The sequence below is a fragment of the Passer domesticus genome, chromosome 10, assembly GCF_036417665.1.
Source record: "Passer domesticus isolate bPasDom1 chromosome 10, bPasDom1.hap1, whole genome shotgun sequence".
Lineage (NCBI taxonomy): Eukaryota > Metazoa > Chordata > Aves > Passeriformes > Passeridae > Passer > Passer domesticus.
In genome coordinates, this window is record NC_087483.1 from 31,450,462 (window position 1) to 31,465,013 (window position 14,552).

The 14,552-nt window shown below is 47.7% G+C and overlaps 1 protein-coding gene and 2 long non-coding RNA genes across 5 annotated transcripts; 1 reads left to right on the forward strand and 2 right to left on the reverse strand.

Annotated features, from left to right (window-relative positions):
* Positions 1-215: 215 nt before the first annotated feature.
* Positions 216-1,288, reverse strand: LOC135309091 (uncharacterized). Of its 3 annotated transcripts, none has more exons than XR_010369397.1 (2): positions 1,164-1,288; positions 216-600 (listed from the first exon to the last, which is right to left on the reverse strand). It is a non-coding gene; the product is annotated as an uncharacterized LOC135309091 (long non-coding RNA). The 3 variants fall into 3 exon arrangements; XR_010369395.1 differs by having other exon boundaries at positions 216-597; positions 1,164-1,273; XR_010369396.1 differs by lacking the exon at positions 1,164-1,288 and adding an exon at positions 987-1,125 and having other exon boundaries at positions 216-597.
* On the forward strand, positions 597-7,274 carry INHBB (inhibin subunit beta B). The gene is made up of 2 exons (XM_064434979.1): positions 597-1,882; positions 4,525-7,274. Exons 1-2 carry the CDS (start codon positions 1,480-1,482, stop codon positions 5,298-5,300), a joined length of 1,179 nt encoding a protein of 392 aa, XP_064291049.1. The 5' UTR covers positions 597-1,479; the 3' UTR covers positions 5,301-7,274.
* Positions 7,275-7,279: 5 nt separating this feature from the next.
* Positions 7,280-9,522, reverse strand: LOC135309092 (uncharacterized). The gene is made up of 3 exons (XR_010369398.1): positions 9,384-9,522; positions 7,550-7,625; positions 7,280-7,437 (listed from the first exon to the last, which is right to left on the reverse strand). It is a non-coding gene; the product is annotated as an uncharacterized LOC135309092 (long non-coding RNA).
* Between the last annotated feature and the right edge of the window lie 5,030 nt (positions 9,523-14,552).

A 14,552-nucleotide genomic window follows, 5' to 3' on the forward strand; every position in this document is an offset into this window, starting at 1 on the left:
GGAGTTCCCACGTGGTTTTAACTCCTGTATAAAAGTTTCAGTAGAAAGTGCCACAATGTCGTGATTTTGCAGGGGGGAAAAATTAGCAGGAGGAGATCAGAGAAGATAAGCGAGGAGCAAGCAGCTTCCCCGAGACCTTTCACTGCGGATCCGAGAGGGAACATCAGACGCGTAAAAAAAGAAAAACAAAAAACAAAAACCAAAAAAGCCAAACAAAACAAAAAACCCCAAACAAAACAAAACACAGCGTTCAAGCCAGCACAAGGCGAGCGAAAGATCAAAAAGACGCAGAGGGAGACAGATTAACTGGAGCAGCAGCAGCAGCAACAACAACAAAAATCACACTTAAAATAATAATAACAATAATAATAATAAAACCCAAACCACCAACAAGGGAGATATTGTTTAAAAGAGCAAGCGAGGGAGCGAGCCGAAGAGCTGGTCTGACCGAGTGGATCCGTGCAGCTTCTCCTGGGATCGCCGGGATCGCGCCGCTTCTCCGCTCCGCTCCGCGCCGCGCAGCGTGCGCTGCCCTGCCCGCGGCGGGGGTCCCCGGCCGCCGCCGCCGCATCCGCGCCGCACTCCGGACCCTCCGCGCTGCTTTGAAAATAAAAGCATCTCGCTAATAATAAGCCGGACGGTGTGGGGAGAAGACTCGCAACAGTGGAGCTGCCAGCCGCGCACCCCCTGCCCGCCGCCCCCGGCTCCCTCCCCAGCTATGCTCCGGGTCAACTTTGATGGCACGCTGAGAAGCAGCGGGCGCTGAAGGGGGACAACCGAGCGGCGCGGAGCCGACCTGCTCAGAGACCTGCACCCACGGATTGTCTTGCGGGGGCGGAGTGGGCGGGGGGGTACAAGTGGCATTTCTCCCCCCCCCCCTCCTTCCAGGCTATAAATTGGATTGTATATAAATCTGCTTCGTTTATCTCCCTGACCCCCCTCAATGACGCTGGACTAGAGAGCTCCTCTCCGCGGCCCGCCCGGACCTGCCGAAGCGAGCGATGGACCACGAGCGACTGCGCCCGGGGATGCCCCTCTGAAGCGGCGCGGGGCACCGGGGCAGAGCGGCGCCGCCTCTCCCCTGCTCCCCGGATCCCCTCGCACCTCCGGCTCGCTCCCCGCTCCCCCTCCCTCCTCCCCGGGCTCCGCAGCCACCCCCTCACCTGCTGCCGTCCCCCTCCCCCGTGGAGCCGGGCTCTCTCCGTGCACGCCAAGCCTGTTCCCCCCCCCGCCGCCAACTTCGCCCTCGGTGCCTGCGCGTGCAGCCTCCCCCCTCCGCCTCCCCGGCGGCACACGCCGCTTCCCCGGGCGCCCCCTCCCTCCGCCGCGGCTCCCCCCCTGCGCGGAGCGGTTGCGGCCCCCCAGCTTGGCTGCCACCGCCCCCTCCGCGCCGCGGAGCGCTCCGAGCGGCGCTGCCTGCAGACGGGCTCCCTGCGGCGCTCCGGGGCGGCCCCCAGCTCGGCCCCCCGCTCCTCCGCCATGGACGGGGCGGCTCGCCGGGGGGTGCTGGCCGCGCTGCTGGCCTGCGGGCTGCTCCTGCTGGGCGCCGCGGCCACCCCGACCCCGCCGGCCCCCGCCGGCGGCTCCCCGCAGGACACATGCACCTCCTGCGGCTTCCGGCGGCCCGAGGAGCCGGGCAAGGTGGACGGGGATTTCCTGGAGGCGGTGAAGAGGCACATCCTGAGCCGGCTGCAGATGCGGGACCGGCCCAACATCACGCACGCCGTGCCCAAGGCGGCCATGGTCACGGCGCTGCGCAAGCTGCACGCCGGCAAGGTGCGGGAGGACGGCCGCGTGGAGATCCCCAGCCTGGACGGGCAGGCGAGCGCCGGGCCCCCGGCCCACGACCCGGTCTCCGAGATCATCAGCTTCGCCGAGACAGGTGGGCGCCGCCCGGCCCCGCGCCCCCGCCGCCCGCGCCCCCTGCCCGACCCGCCGCGGCCCCTGCCCTGCCGCGCTCCCCGCCTGTCCTGCCTCGCCCCGTCTGTCATTCCCCCTGCTCGACCCCTGTCAGTCTTCCCTCTCGCCCTGCCTGTCCTCCTGCCCACCTTCTCTTTCCGCCTGCCTGACCCGTAGCAGTTCCCCGGCTGCCCTTGCCTGGCCCCCTGCGCACCCTGCCCGTCCTCCCGCCTGTCCTTCTGCCTGGTACAGGCACCTGGCCGCCCAGCTCACCCGCTTGTCCTCCGCCTCCTTCGCTCTCCCCTCTGCCCCGCACCGTCTCGCTCTGGCCCTGCCCGCGCTTTCCCGTCCTCCCTGCTTGTGCCCCTGTGCCCGGGATTCTCCCCGGGCTGTGCCTTACAACTCCCCTCTCTTGTCCCCCCATCCCTCCGCAGCCTCTGTGCCCCCGGCTCCCCTCCGGCCGTCCTTCCAGCTGCACCGGGGCTTGTCTCTGTCCCTGCGTGTCCCACTGTCCCTCCTCTGCCTGTCCCGCTCCATCTCTTGCATCCCTTGCCTTGTCTGTCTGCCCTGCACATTCATCTGGTTCACTGCCTGCATCTGTCTGTCGAGGCTTGCATTTGCCCATCCTCTCTTTCGTTTGTTTCCCATTTATTTAGCTTTCATTTCAGTATTGGCCTTGTCTGTTTGTCCATTGCATGCGGTGTCCTACCAAGTGTGTCTGTCTCCTGTCTGTCTGTCAGTCCGTTTACTAACTGCCCTCCATCCCCACGGTACCAGCCATCTCAGTCCTGTCCAGCCATTGCAGTTACGTGTCACTGAATCCCTTCGGCACAGCTTTCCAGTAGTTTAACCACTGTCCCCGTGAACTTTGCACATCTGGCTGGAACACCATCACTCTGTGAATTACCTCTCTCCTGTCTATCTGCCCATCTCTCCTTTCCTTCATCACTCTATCGCTCGTTTCATTTTCCTCTCTCTATCTTCTTGTGGCATCTATATATCATTTGTCCACAAAATAAATCTCTTTCTATCCTGTATGCTGCCCACTCATCTTCTTTATCTACCCTCCCACTTACCAAAGGCATATACATTTACAGTATCTATGGGATCTGTTGCATTATACATATGCTTGTTATATTCACATACAAAATTTATGAGCGCACACAATCTCACACAACACAAGTGATGTGGATCGGTGCAGCAGCACCGTACTGTTCTTTTTCTGTCACTGTCACCACAGTTTGCAAAAAAGTTGTGTATTTACTAACATGCGAAAGGTTTTCTTAGTGTACATTTTGGGGGTTATTATTTTTTAATAGGATGTTGTTGGGAGATTGGGGGTGGGCTTGTACTTCCATTTGGTATTCAGTCAATCGCTGTCTTTTGTAACACTTCCAAAATTGACTTTCTGTAAAACGTAGACAAACACAGTGAAAATTTTTGTCACTGAACTATTACAAGGTACTGAATGGGCTCTGGAGGCACATTTGAAAGGCATCTAGGGTAACAAATGAAGACACCGACTACGCAAAAAATCCCATTCAGAGATTGACAAAAATGCTAAAGATTCTTAGGGAAGGAAAAGGCAGGAAAAAAATCTACATTTAGCTCTGTACAGACGGAAGCAAAACCGATAAGGGCAGATGAGAAAATGCCTTTCCAGCAATAATTTTCAATAGCGATTGGGATGCTTTGATTCAGGAATCAGAATTACGGTCTCCGCCATAAAGGCCGGCACATTTATCACCTACGCCAAATTTAGTTAGGACTTACATTACAAAATTGCAGGAAGGCCGCTGGTATTTCCGAAATGTTTCATGCAGCAGGCTCTTCTGTTTACAAATAAGGGGTTATGTCAGACATTTGGTGACATTTGGTTTTCTGTGACAATTTCTCTCCTTTAATTCTGGTGTTGCTGAAAAGCGTATTGAGAACAGCCAATAACGGCGTTACAGCGGGAACAAGCGCTCCATTGCCTTGCCTCGTATGGGAGCTCATCGTTCTGGGGAGAAAAGGCAGAGATCGAAAAGATTAATAATAGCTGATATTCTACCAGGCTAAGTGGGGGTTAGCTTGATCTGTTGGACAAGCAGGCACATTACTGAAATATTTTCCGTTCTGTCTCGTGAACCCTCTCCTTTAAACCGCAAGGAGAATATGTGCAAATCGAAACAAAATCCCTGGTTTGGCATTGGCGTTTCAGTGGTTATTGAAAGAGCTCTCCCCATGAGAATTGGCAGGTAGCTGAAAGTTAAAACTATTCTTAAACTGATGAGATAGCAGAGTCTAGTCCTAATGCCGGTCTTTTTCAAGGTGCTGCTGTAGCATCTTTAAATCTGGCTTTCTGGAAAAAAACATATATTCTGTAAAACTCTTGCTGATGTCTGTGGATCTGACACATCCGAGTACAGCCCGATGTTGAAGGCTGCTGTGGGAAGTCCCCTTTTCAGTGAATTCTAATTGCAAATTGGGGATATCTGATGCAGTGCATGCCTTCTGACTGGCACAGCCCCGTCACTGTTTGCTCGATCTGCTGTGCTCTGGTGTTGTCCCTGAATCCAGAATGGCACACAAGCTAACATTTCCTTTTTGACTTAATCTTGCTGATCTCTCCTTATCTTGCAGACGATCTGGCCTCATCTAGAGTCCGCCTCTATTTCTTCATCTCAAATGAAGGGAACCAGAACTTGTTTGTCGTTCAAGCCAGCCTGTGGCTTTACTTGAAGCTGCTTCCATATGTCTTAGAGAAAGGCAGCAGGCGAAAAGTAAGAGTCAAAGTCTATTTCCAAGACCCGGACACTAGCAACAAGTGGAATGTGGTTGAAAAGAAAGTTGATCTCAAAAGAAGTGGTTGGCACACTTTTCCCATGACAGAGGCGATCCAGGCTCTGTTTGAGAGAGGAGAAAGGAGACTGAACTTGGATGTTCAATGTGAGGGCTGTGAAGAGTATTCAGTGCTGCCAATTTATGTGGACCCCGGGGAGGAATCCCACCGGCCTTTTTTAGTGGTGCAAGCCCGCCTCGCTGATAACAAACACAGGATCCGGAAAAGAGGCCTGGAGTGCGATGGCAGGACCAATCTATGTTGCAGGCAACAGTTTTACATTGACTTTAGACTCATTGGGTGGAATGACTGGATCATAGCACCATCAGGTTACTATGGGAATTACTGTGAAGGGAGCTGCCCGGCCTACTTGGCCGGTGTCCCGGGGTCGGCTTCCTCCTTTCACACCGCTGTCGTGAATCAGTACCGAATGCGGGGGCTGAACCCGGGCACCGTGAACTCCTGTTGCATTCCAACCAAACTTAGCACAATGTCAATGCTGTACTTTGATGATGAATACAACATTGTGAAAAGGGACGTTCCCAATATGATTGTGGAAGAATGTGGTTGTGCTTGATTTAAGGTGTGTTTTGGGGGGGGAGAGAGAGAGAGGGAGAGAGAGAGAGAAACATTCCCGTACAAGATGGTGTTGGAGGAAGTTTCACTGTGTATCCAGGCATCAGTGTTGGAAAGTCACTGTGGAAAAGTTTGACAAAAAAAAAAAAAAGAAAAAAATAATCATTTCACTTTGGTGTCAGGACAGTGGCAGTTTGTGGATCATGGACACTTATATATTCTATCACTTATAAGTTAATGCTATGAAATATCTTAAAGACACACACACACACACACGAGATGTGGGCACGCACACAAACACGCGCTCAGACACACAGACACACACACACGAGGCAGCTCAGAAAAGGGACATGAGCACAGAAAGTCAGTGACCAGTGACGATGGACCTAAATGCCTGCCAGTACGAGTGAACGGCTGAGCAGCTGTTTCCCCGCCTGCCGGCAAAGCCAGACCGAAATGAGCTCCCTTTGCTCAGGCAAAAGCACAGACTGTGAGAACACAACGTATTCTTGCACGCAGGTGTCAAAATGACCAAACTTAGAAAATTAAAAAAAACTAAAAAGGAAAAAAAAAAAGTCGACTGTCACCTCTTAGGTCTAACAGGAAGCTGCAGGACACCTGCCTTGGGAGGTGATCACTTCCTCTTAATTTAAATTTATCTGAACATAAACATCACAAATACCCACTTCTTGCTACAGCACTTCCAGCAAGGAATCCTGTGGTTCCATCGGGGGGAGAGAGAGAGAGAGAGAGAGAGAGAAAAGGGGGCAGACATGTAAGAAACTGCTGTATTTCTAACACCTGGCCGTTGCGGAGTCACAAGCTGGGCTGGCGTGATCCGATGCTTTTACTGCCCACTAGCAACCCATGGTTGGCTACACCCGCTGTGTCTTGGAAAAGGGAATCGATACCATATCTGGACTGTGTTGACTGTTGGCATCTCTCACTGTGCAAAGAACAAAAAGTCAAAAGTTGCAATCTGTGTTCTTCAGTGGGGGACTCAGCAAGGCTACGTCACGTGGGGGACGAGCAAACAAGCAGTGGCCACCACGGCTAAACCAATGAACCCTGAAGAGGAGTGACAGCGACAGAGTGGAGACGTTCTGGGAAATGCAGTGCATTTAATAACAGGCGAGGAACATTTTTACAAGTCTTGGAAAGGAGGAGAGAGGAGAGTGCTTTCAATTTCCTTACCAGGAGGTGTCAAGGATGGCCATAAAGATCAGAAAATAATGATACAGCATAGCACTTGCAAACTGCTTGAATGCACGTATAATAGCACTTGCAAATTTCAATGCCTTGAAAAGTGGTACTTGATAGTGCACTTATCTTTGCTCACTATCTAGGTAAACAGGTGCCGCATGAGCTATGCAATTTAAAGTGTTGACCCATACTAGACAAAACTGGACTTATGATATGACTTTTTTATATTTTTTTATACTTGAAATTAAATCTTTTGCTTCTTTTTTAAAGCGAATGATTGCTTTTAATGTTTGCACTGATTTAGTTGCATGATTAGTCAAAAACTGCCATTTGAAAAAAAATGTTATTTTTATAGCAGCAAAAAATGAATACAGTTAAATGTATTATACAGAAATTTTGGAACCAAAGAGGCCAACATATTAGTTATAATTTTTATGAGATGGCAAAGCCATCATATATCATGTAGTCATACTGAGCAATCCTTCACGAGGCCTACCAATTGTTTCAGGGTACAAAATGGATTCTGTTTGTTCTATTCAGTGTCTTTTCTATACCATACGCACATGGAATGTAGAGTGAAAAAAAAGTGACTATTGTAGAATACATTACAATATGTGCATCCTTTAAATCCAATTTTTATGTTTATTTAATAAAGTTCCTTTTAGGTTCTGTTCCATAATAATTTAAACCAAACAATTTTCACTTAGATTTGCTGTTGAAGTATTTTACATTTGTGTACAGTTTAAATAAATAAAAAAGATTGAAAACTGGATGTGCTTTTTTTTTTTCTTTTTTTTTTTTTTTTTCAGTGTGTAACATCTGGAGGAACTTGCTTACTTTCGGGACTGAATAGGCTGCAGACGGTGAACTGTCGCATTAGACCGTAGTCGTATTAGTCATTGCAGAAAGCCTTGTCTGAGAGCTCAGCTGCGATCCTAAAAATGTTACACTCCAGTTTTATTGCTGTCTATACATGTAAGCATCTGCTTCTTTCTCTCTGCAGCAGTGCAGGGGCTCTGGGCGCAGGAACGGCGCTGTTCCGCATACCTGCAGGTCATTTACAGCAAGTTCCTGGTTCACCTGCTGTGTAAGAATGTAACTTCTTCTCTGGGTCACTCCCTGACTGCTCAGAAGAAGTAAAAAAATATATATATGTGGAAAGCACTTCCAGGAATAAAGGACCAATAGTAAGTTTGATTAATTTTTTTTTTCAAAACTAGCTGACACTAAGAAAAGGGTTTTTTTTATTTTTAGTAAAATATCTCCCTTTTACTAACAGGCCCTCAAAAATGTTGAGAAATACTTAAGTACTCAGCTGCACGTATATCCAGATATTGATTTAACTGATTTTCACAGGTAAATTCTTCCTCCTGGAGACCTGAGCAAATGCCAGCTGAAGCTGACAGAAGGACCTCTGTTGACTTAGCAAATGTTAGATCTGACCCTGAAACCCAAAAAGTGTTGAAGAAGCAAGATCATGCAACTAATGATGGGTTCTAGTTACAATTCACACTCAGGTGTAGCTCTGCCCAGCTCTCCTCACAGCCAGCACTGGGCTTAAACAGGAGACCTGGAAGAGTAATTTGCTGTGACTGTGTCAACAATCTGCTTCTCAGAACTTTGTCCTCCAGATCAAAATTTTTTTAATATCTCACAGCTTTCTCACCACCTTGAGCTGCACATTGATTGTCAAAGCCACTAACCACTCACTGTTGCTGCTCCACCTCTCAGCAGCCTTCTCTCTGGTTTTCATTCCGTGGGTCAACTGGGCTACTGATGAGTTCAATAAATTCCCCTTGAAATCGGTGGCCAATACACCCCCCTTCACTCTAAAGGCATGTTTGCCCTAATATGACACTGTCATTATAAATGAGACTGGGCAGCCCTTTAAAAAATGGGATATATTAAGAAATCTTGCCCATTGAAATGCAAGGCCTAGGAGGCTGGCTCCAGTTAGGTTTCATTCTTAATTGAAAGGGTTTGGTTCCTGGGGTCAAAGCCAAACCCTGCATGGGACACTGGGACTGCTGTGCTCAGGAGGAGACCAGGGTGTCTCTGCGAGGGGTTTGGACCTGCAGCCCCAGGAACAGGGAGCTGCTGGCAGCCAGGATGCTTCCAGCCTGGGCTGGCTGGGAGCGAGGGGCAGGAACTGTGCTCTGCATCCTGCTGCAAACCCACAGGTGAGCTCGGGATCCTGAACCCTCTCACACAGGCCATCAAAAAGCACCCCTTTTCTTGGTATAAAATTATTTCCCAGCTTTCTTCCCCTGTCCCTGCCTTCTCTGCTTCCTGATTTGTAGCTAGAGTCGTGGTGTTTATGGGACAGAAACAGAAGTGCAATGAACATCAGGATAGTGTGAGGGGCATCATCTGGGAGTGGGAAGAGCTGGATCATTGTCCAGGCTGCCAGGTCCTTTTATTTTGTGTGAGACTCTAGAAATTGATGTGAACTGAACAGGCCTGGAGTTTTCTGCAGCATGGAGTCACTGCTCTGAGCAACTCTGCTGCTCTGCTCTCTGCTACAGACAGTGAGGTGTTCTTGTATCCTGGTGCTAACAGCAACCTGTCACACAGATTTCTGAGGCTAAAATGAAATTAAATAGTCTTTAATTTTGTGGGACCAGTCTGAGACAGTTTGGGCTTGATTTTTCAGAGATGTGACAAAGCTACTGCCCTTGCCAGCTTTTTACAGGGGAGTGCAGGAATTCTGCTTTGTGCAGCTTCCACCTCCTGCATTTTTGAAATCAGGCACAATGAAAAATGAGATGGCCAAGCCTGATGGCTGCTTCTCAAAAATTTTGGGGTGTTCCCATCTGTCATTCCCATCCTTATAAAACTGAGCATCCAGTTTCATTGCTTTGTGCCAGGTTAGCTTCTCTACCTCAAAAACCAGCTGGGTCCTATCCATACACCCCCGCCCAAAGGTGACTTGGTGACTCTCTCTTGTCTTTGATAGGCTTTGAACTCGATTCTGTAAATGCTAAATCAGTGTCTTCTGTCATGTGACAGAATCAATCTCTGGAGCTGGAGAATCTTCACCCTTTAAAGCATTCTAACACAGGCAAAACCCCATCCTGGACCTCCCGCTGCTGTTAGTGGGGACGGTGTGAACAGGGTGACTGTCACGATGTGATGCAACAGAGCACTTCTTGGATTAACTCTGCATACATCATGTATTTCCACACATAATAGACACCTGCTCCAAAATTGCCAGCTCTCACCTTCTTTGCTTTGTCACTTGTGAGAGATGAACTCAGCAGCTGAAAATTAATTGCTGCACTTGCCCTGCCACCAGAGAAGAGGGAAACCCCCCCACTGAACGCATCCTTTATAAGGATAATTTTTGTATGGAGTGGTTTCTACTGGGAAGGGTGGGAAAACATTTTGCAAAATGGATCAGAAATACAAATTTCTGTCAGAGAGGGGAGTCTGTTTCTGTTAATGCTCATGTCAGTCTACAGCAACTCCTCTAAAGTCTGCAGATGTAATTCAGGCTAGCACCAATATGAGTAAAGACACACCTGAATCCGGTTTTCTGGAATTCCTGGTTGGGCCCAGCTGATTCTCAGTTCTCAGTATTTCTAAAATAAGTAATTTTTCCTTTAGAATCAGCATCTAAAAGTTTTAGCAGAACCCACACATGCTGGGTGACAGATCAGAACAAGAGTAGAAGACATCTAACTTTGTCATGAATCTCCCTACATACACTGGAATTTGGCCAGGAATTAGCAGTCTGCATCAGTAAAAAATGTCCCAGTAGCTTTCATTTGCTTGCCCAGTCAGTAACCTTGAACTGAAAGCTGGATTTACATGCTTGCTTGTAACAGTAGGGGCCAATTTTATTTGGGTAACTTCATTGATTTTAGGGGAATTGTTTCTGATTTGTACTAGAATAAGTGGGAGCAGATTTAGGTTCTTTAATGTTCTTCCAGTTTAGCTCTTGGAATAACTTATATTTCATTATTATGTGTTTATGTAATTAGTGCAATTATATCAAATTATATAATTGGTACAATTACTTGGACTCATGTAACCACTGCATATAGCATTCCATGCTGTAAAATCTTTTACTCTGGGAAAAAAAAAAAGCAAAAAAAAGCAGTCAATATTACATGGGAATCTTAATTTGTTTTTAAATTCCAGTATCAAATTTAGGGCCTGACCACATGCAAGGAACTTCTGGTTCACATCAGTGGAATCTCTGAGCAGGCAGCTTGCAGCCTTCACCATAGATATTGCATTTTTAATCTGATTTGGCCAATTCTATTCAACAGAGGCCCTCCTGGAATGTGTGCAGCTCTAACCAGCCTTCCCTGTACAAAGCAGAGACGTCAAGCTTTTACACACACACCACATGACCTGAGAGATCTCAAAGCCATCAGAGCCCTGAGATATGTTTACAGCTTTTTTTATACTGGATCAGAATTACTGTCTTTGTGATCTGCTGTTGAGAATTTTAAACTAATATTTTATTAAATTCATAGACTCCCACTTTTTGGTCATTGAAATGTTTTTTTCCCCTTCCCTTCTATCATTTGCTTTCAGGCTACATTGCTGTTAGGGTTTGGAAGCAGAGGGTTCTGTTGTATCTGTTAGGGGCACAGGGAGGTTTTTCTGCCCCTGTACTCCGCTCTGGTGAGACCCTGCCTGGAGGCTGCACCCAGCTCTGGGGCCCCCAGAGGACATGGACTTGTTGGAAGAGTCCTGAGGAGGGTCACAAAAATGATCAGAGGGCTGGAGCATGTCTTCTATGAAGGCAGACTGAGAGTGCTGGGGCTGTTCAGGCTGCAGAAGAGAAGGTTTGCAGTGCCTAAAAGGGCCTACAAGAGAGCTGGAGGGGCACTTTTTACGAGGGCATGTAGTGATAGCCAAGGAGTGATGGCTTTAAACTGAATCAGGATAAGCTTAGATTAGCTGTAAGGCACAAATTCTTTGCTGTGAGGGTGGTGAGGCACTGGAACGGGTTGCCCAGTGACGTTGTGGGTGCCTCATCCCTGGAAGTGTTCAAGGCCAGGTTGATGGGACTTTGAGCAACCTGGTCCAGGGGAAGATGTTCCTACCCATATCAGGAGGGGTTGGAACTAAATGATTTTTAAGATCCCTTCCAAACCAAACCATTCTATGAATCTATGAAAGTCAAAGTAAGCACATCCAGCAAAACAGGAAAAACAGGTAAGAAGGAAACTGATTTGATTTCCCTAGGTCAGACCAAGGAAGACCCAGGGTGAGAGCTATGATTGATAATCACCTGATGGACCTCTCCTCAGAAAAGATCAGCCCTCCCAGGTGCTGTGCATTTGGAGTTCTGCCCTGGCCCAAATGCAATCATTGAACCCAGCTGCCAGTGCACAGACCCTAGGGGAGGTTCTGCTCTACCAGAGGACATTTTCACAGAGTTTGCACACTACTGCTCTTTCTCATTTTGGACCTGCTTTTGGGGAGGGTTCACCTTTCTGTGTGCTCTCCTGCAGTCTGGCCTTTGAAATCAGGCTACAGCACAGCCATTTTAGGGCTGCAGCTCGTGCTGCCTCACTGCTTTCCTCCAGCTGGTAAGTGTGCTCAGTGCCTGTTATTTTTATCTTGAGCTTTTGCTTTGTTTTTGAGGATAATTACACATTATTGCTGCAATATGTTATAATAAGTGCTATGAAGATGACTATTGTATCCAAGGGGAAAGAAGATGTGGCTGGGGAGCAAACTTAAACCTATGTGTCAGCAAAACAAACACGCTGTGTTTGGGCTGTGTCAGTCAAGTGGTACCAAAGTGGCGTTTAGGTTTTGCCCAAGTGGAGGCTGCTGGACTGCTCTCGCCCCTCTTCACTTTGTTGGCTGGTGTGGCTCATGCCCATTTCCACAGAGGAGTTTGTGAGGAGCTGGGGAAGAGCTGCAGCAGCCGTGCTGTCCTGCAGCCACAGCTGAGCTCCTCACCCGCTGATGGGGGAGCTGATCCTGGACAGTGCAGCAGGAGCCAGGTAGGAGAGTTGGATGCTGAAGGCAGTATCCATTTGAGGATAAAGAGTTATAAATAATACTGCATCTGGCTCCTGTGAGCTGAAGCAGACTGGGCTCTTGGACTTTTGGACCCCCATGTGCCATATCCTATTCCCTGTATACTTTGTAATCTCATTTGGTCTCATATGGCCTGGTTTTGGGTCAGGTTTTGGAACTGATCCTCAGCTGTTAGGACTCCAAGGTTATCAAAAATAATTCAGGACCTTACAAATTAAGGCTTTGGGCTCTTGTGAAAGGGAACAAACAATGTTATCTGTGTTAATGAGAGTTGTGTATGTGTATTTTGTATCCAATTGTATGCATTATCTTTAGCAGTGATACTTCATAAGACCATATAATTTATGAGGTGGTTATCAGTGACTCATAAGTATTTACTTATGTCTTATATGCATTGTGTATGTTTGGCTTGATCAGGGTGGCATGTTTGCATGGGTGAGCACCTGTAAACACACAGACAAGAAACAAAAAGCTTTATTTAAGCAAATTGTCTTCTGCCATGCTAATGCCCTTGTAATAAAATTTATTTTGGGGATCCTGATGAGAGATTGGAGTAATGCAGTGTAGCTACGGACTATTTTGAGTAGATTTCTTGCCTCTTGTGTGCCCCATCCGTGGTTTGCATTCAGCCTGTGGTATGTAGGTGCCCTTGTGCTGGCTGAAGAGAGGCAGCCTGCTCTCAGATGTGGCTCTCCTCCAGCCAGCTCCACATCCAAGAGAGTGCAGCAAACCACTTTGCTCAACTCGTGTTTTGAAATTGTTCAGAAACTGGTTTGGTCTTTAGCACAGTTTGGAGCAACCTTGAGGCTGCCTTTAGGACAGCTGCCCGGGGTCCCCAGTGCAAAAGCTGAGAAGGGGCTGGAACACCATAGTGCCCTGACCACAGCCTTGCATTTGGCCATGCTTCCTATACTGGGAGCTTTTGGGTGGCACTTGGATGGAGTGGAACCCATCTAAGTCTCTATGCTGAGTGTTCCTTATTAAGTACGTGATAGGCACAGAGATGCAGGATTTAAACCAGCTCTGTTTCTCTTAGCTGTGCACCACAGTGGTTGAATCACTATGCTAACAGTGCGTGACAATGAATCAAGTCCTATATTTCATTTTATGGGTGGGTTCCACTTTGTTCTCATTTTCTCCTCCCCTTCTTTGACAATTTAGACATGTGCATCTTGGAGAACATTGCTTCCAGACTGTATCCCCTTGAAGGGGGTTACTGCATCAAGCAGGGAAAGTAATGCTGTGTTTAAGTTCTACCCTAAATGAAAGCTTTTTCTACTTTGCATGCCGCAAATAGACTTTTAATTATGGGGAGCACATGCTGTAAGTGCACTCCAGGATTTGATTCCATCCTTTGTCTGTTAAACTTGTGGATGTGCCAGCTCTTAGAGTAATCTTTTTTTTCAGCATCACCAGTTGCAATCCATAGTTAGCGGATAAAGCAACAAAAGGAATGCCAAATCAGTCCTTGTGCTGATGGCCACCAGTTTGCTGCCTCTGGTAGACTTTCTTGAGATGATATTGAATGTTAAAGCAATTCAGATGTGTGCTGTGATTTGCTGGGTTTAAAAATCTGTTGATGTTAATGTAGGGCCAGATTCAGTTATTCACACCTGTGGAAAGCAGGTTCAAAATCCTACCAAATTGGAATTCCCCAGTCAATTACAGTCAAAAGCAGACAGCAAGACTGTACAGAGCAAAGCCTGTAGTACTTTTGGTGCAATATCAGAGCCTTAGCTGAAGGTGCTATTACTCCATGAGCTTCTGTTCAGTTGTACCCACTTGCACCAGGTGTGAGTTTATCCTGTTGGCTTGTAGACAAACCCCTTGCTTTGGATCAGTCAGCAGTCGGGCTCCTGGTGCTCTGTGCATTTCTGTAGCTGGTGATAGCTATTGTTCTTTTCTGCAGTATGTTCACAGCATCAGGCATTATGACTCATGTCATAACACCATTGTGAGCCATTTGTTTAATAATACAGCATCCGTGTTGTGTCACTCCAGCAATGTTCTTAATTCTTTCTATTATTAACATCTGTTTTGA

Excerpts from the sequence above, each read along its gene's own strand:
- INHBB (XM_064434979.1), top strand. The coding sequence starts at position 1,480 with ATGGACGGGGCGGCTCGCCGGGGGGTGCTGGCCGCGCTGCTGGCCTGC. Across the intron at positions 1,883-4,524 it reads CATCAGCTTCGCCGAGACAG|ACGATCTGGCCTCATCTAGA; the intron begins GTGGGCGCCGCC and ends CTTATCTTGCAG.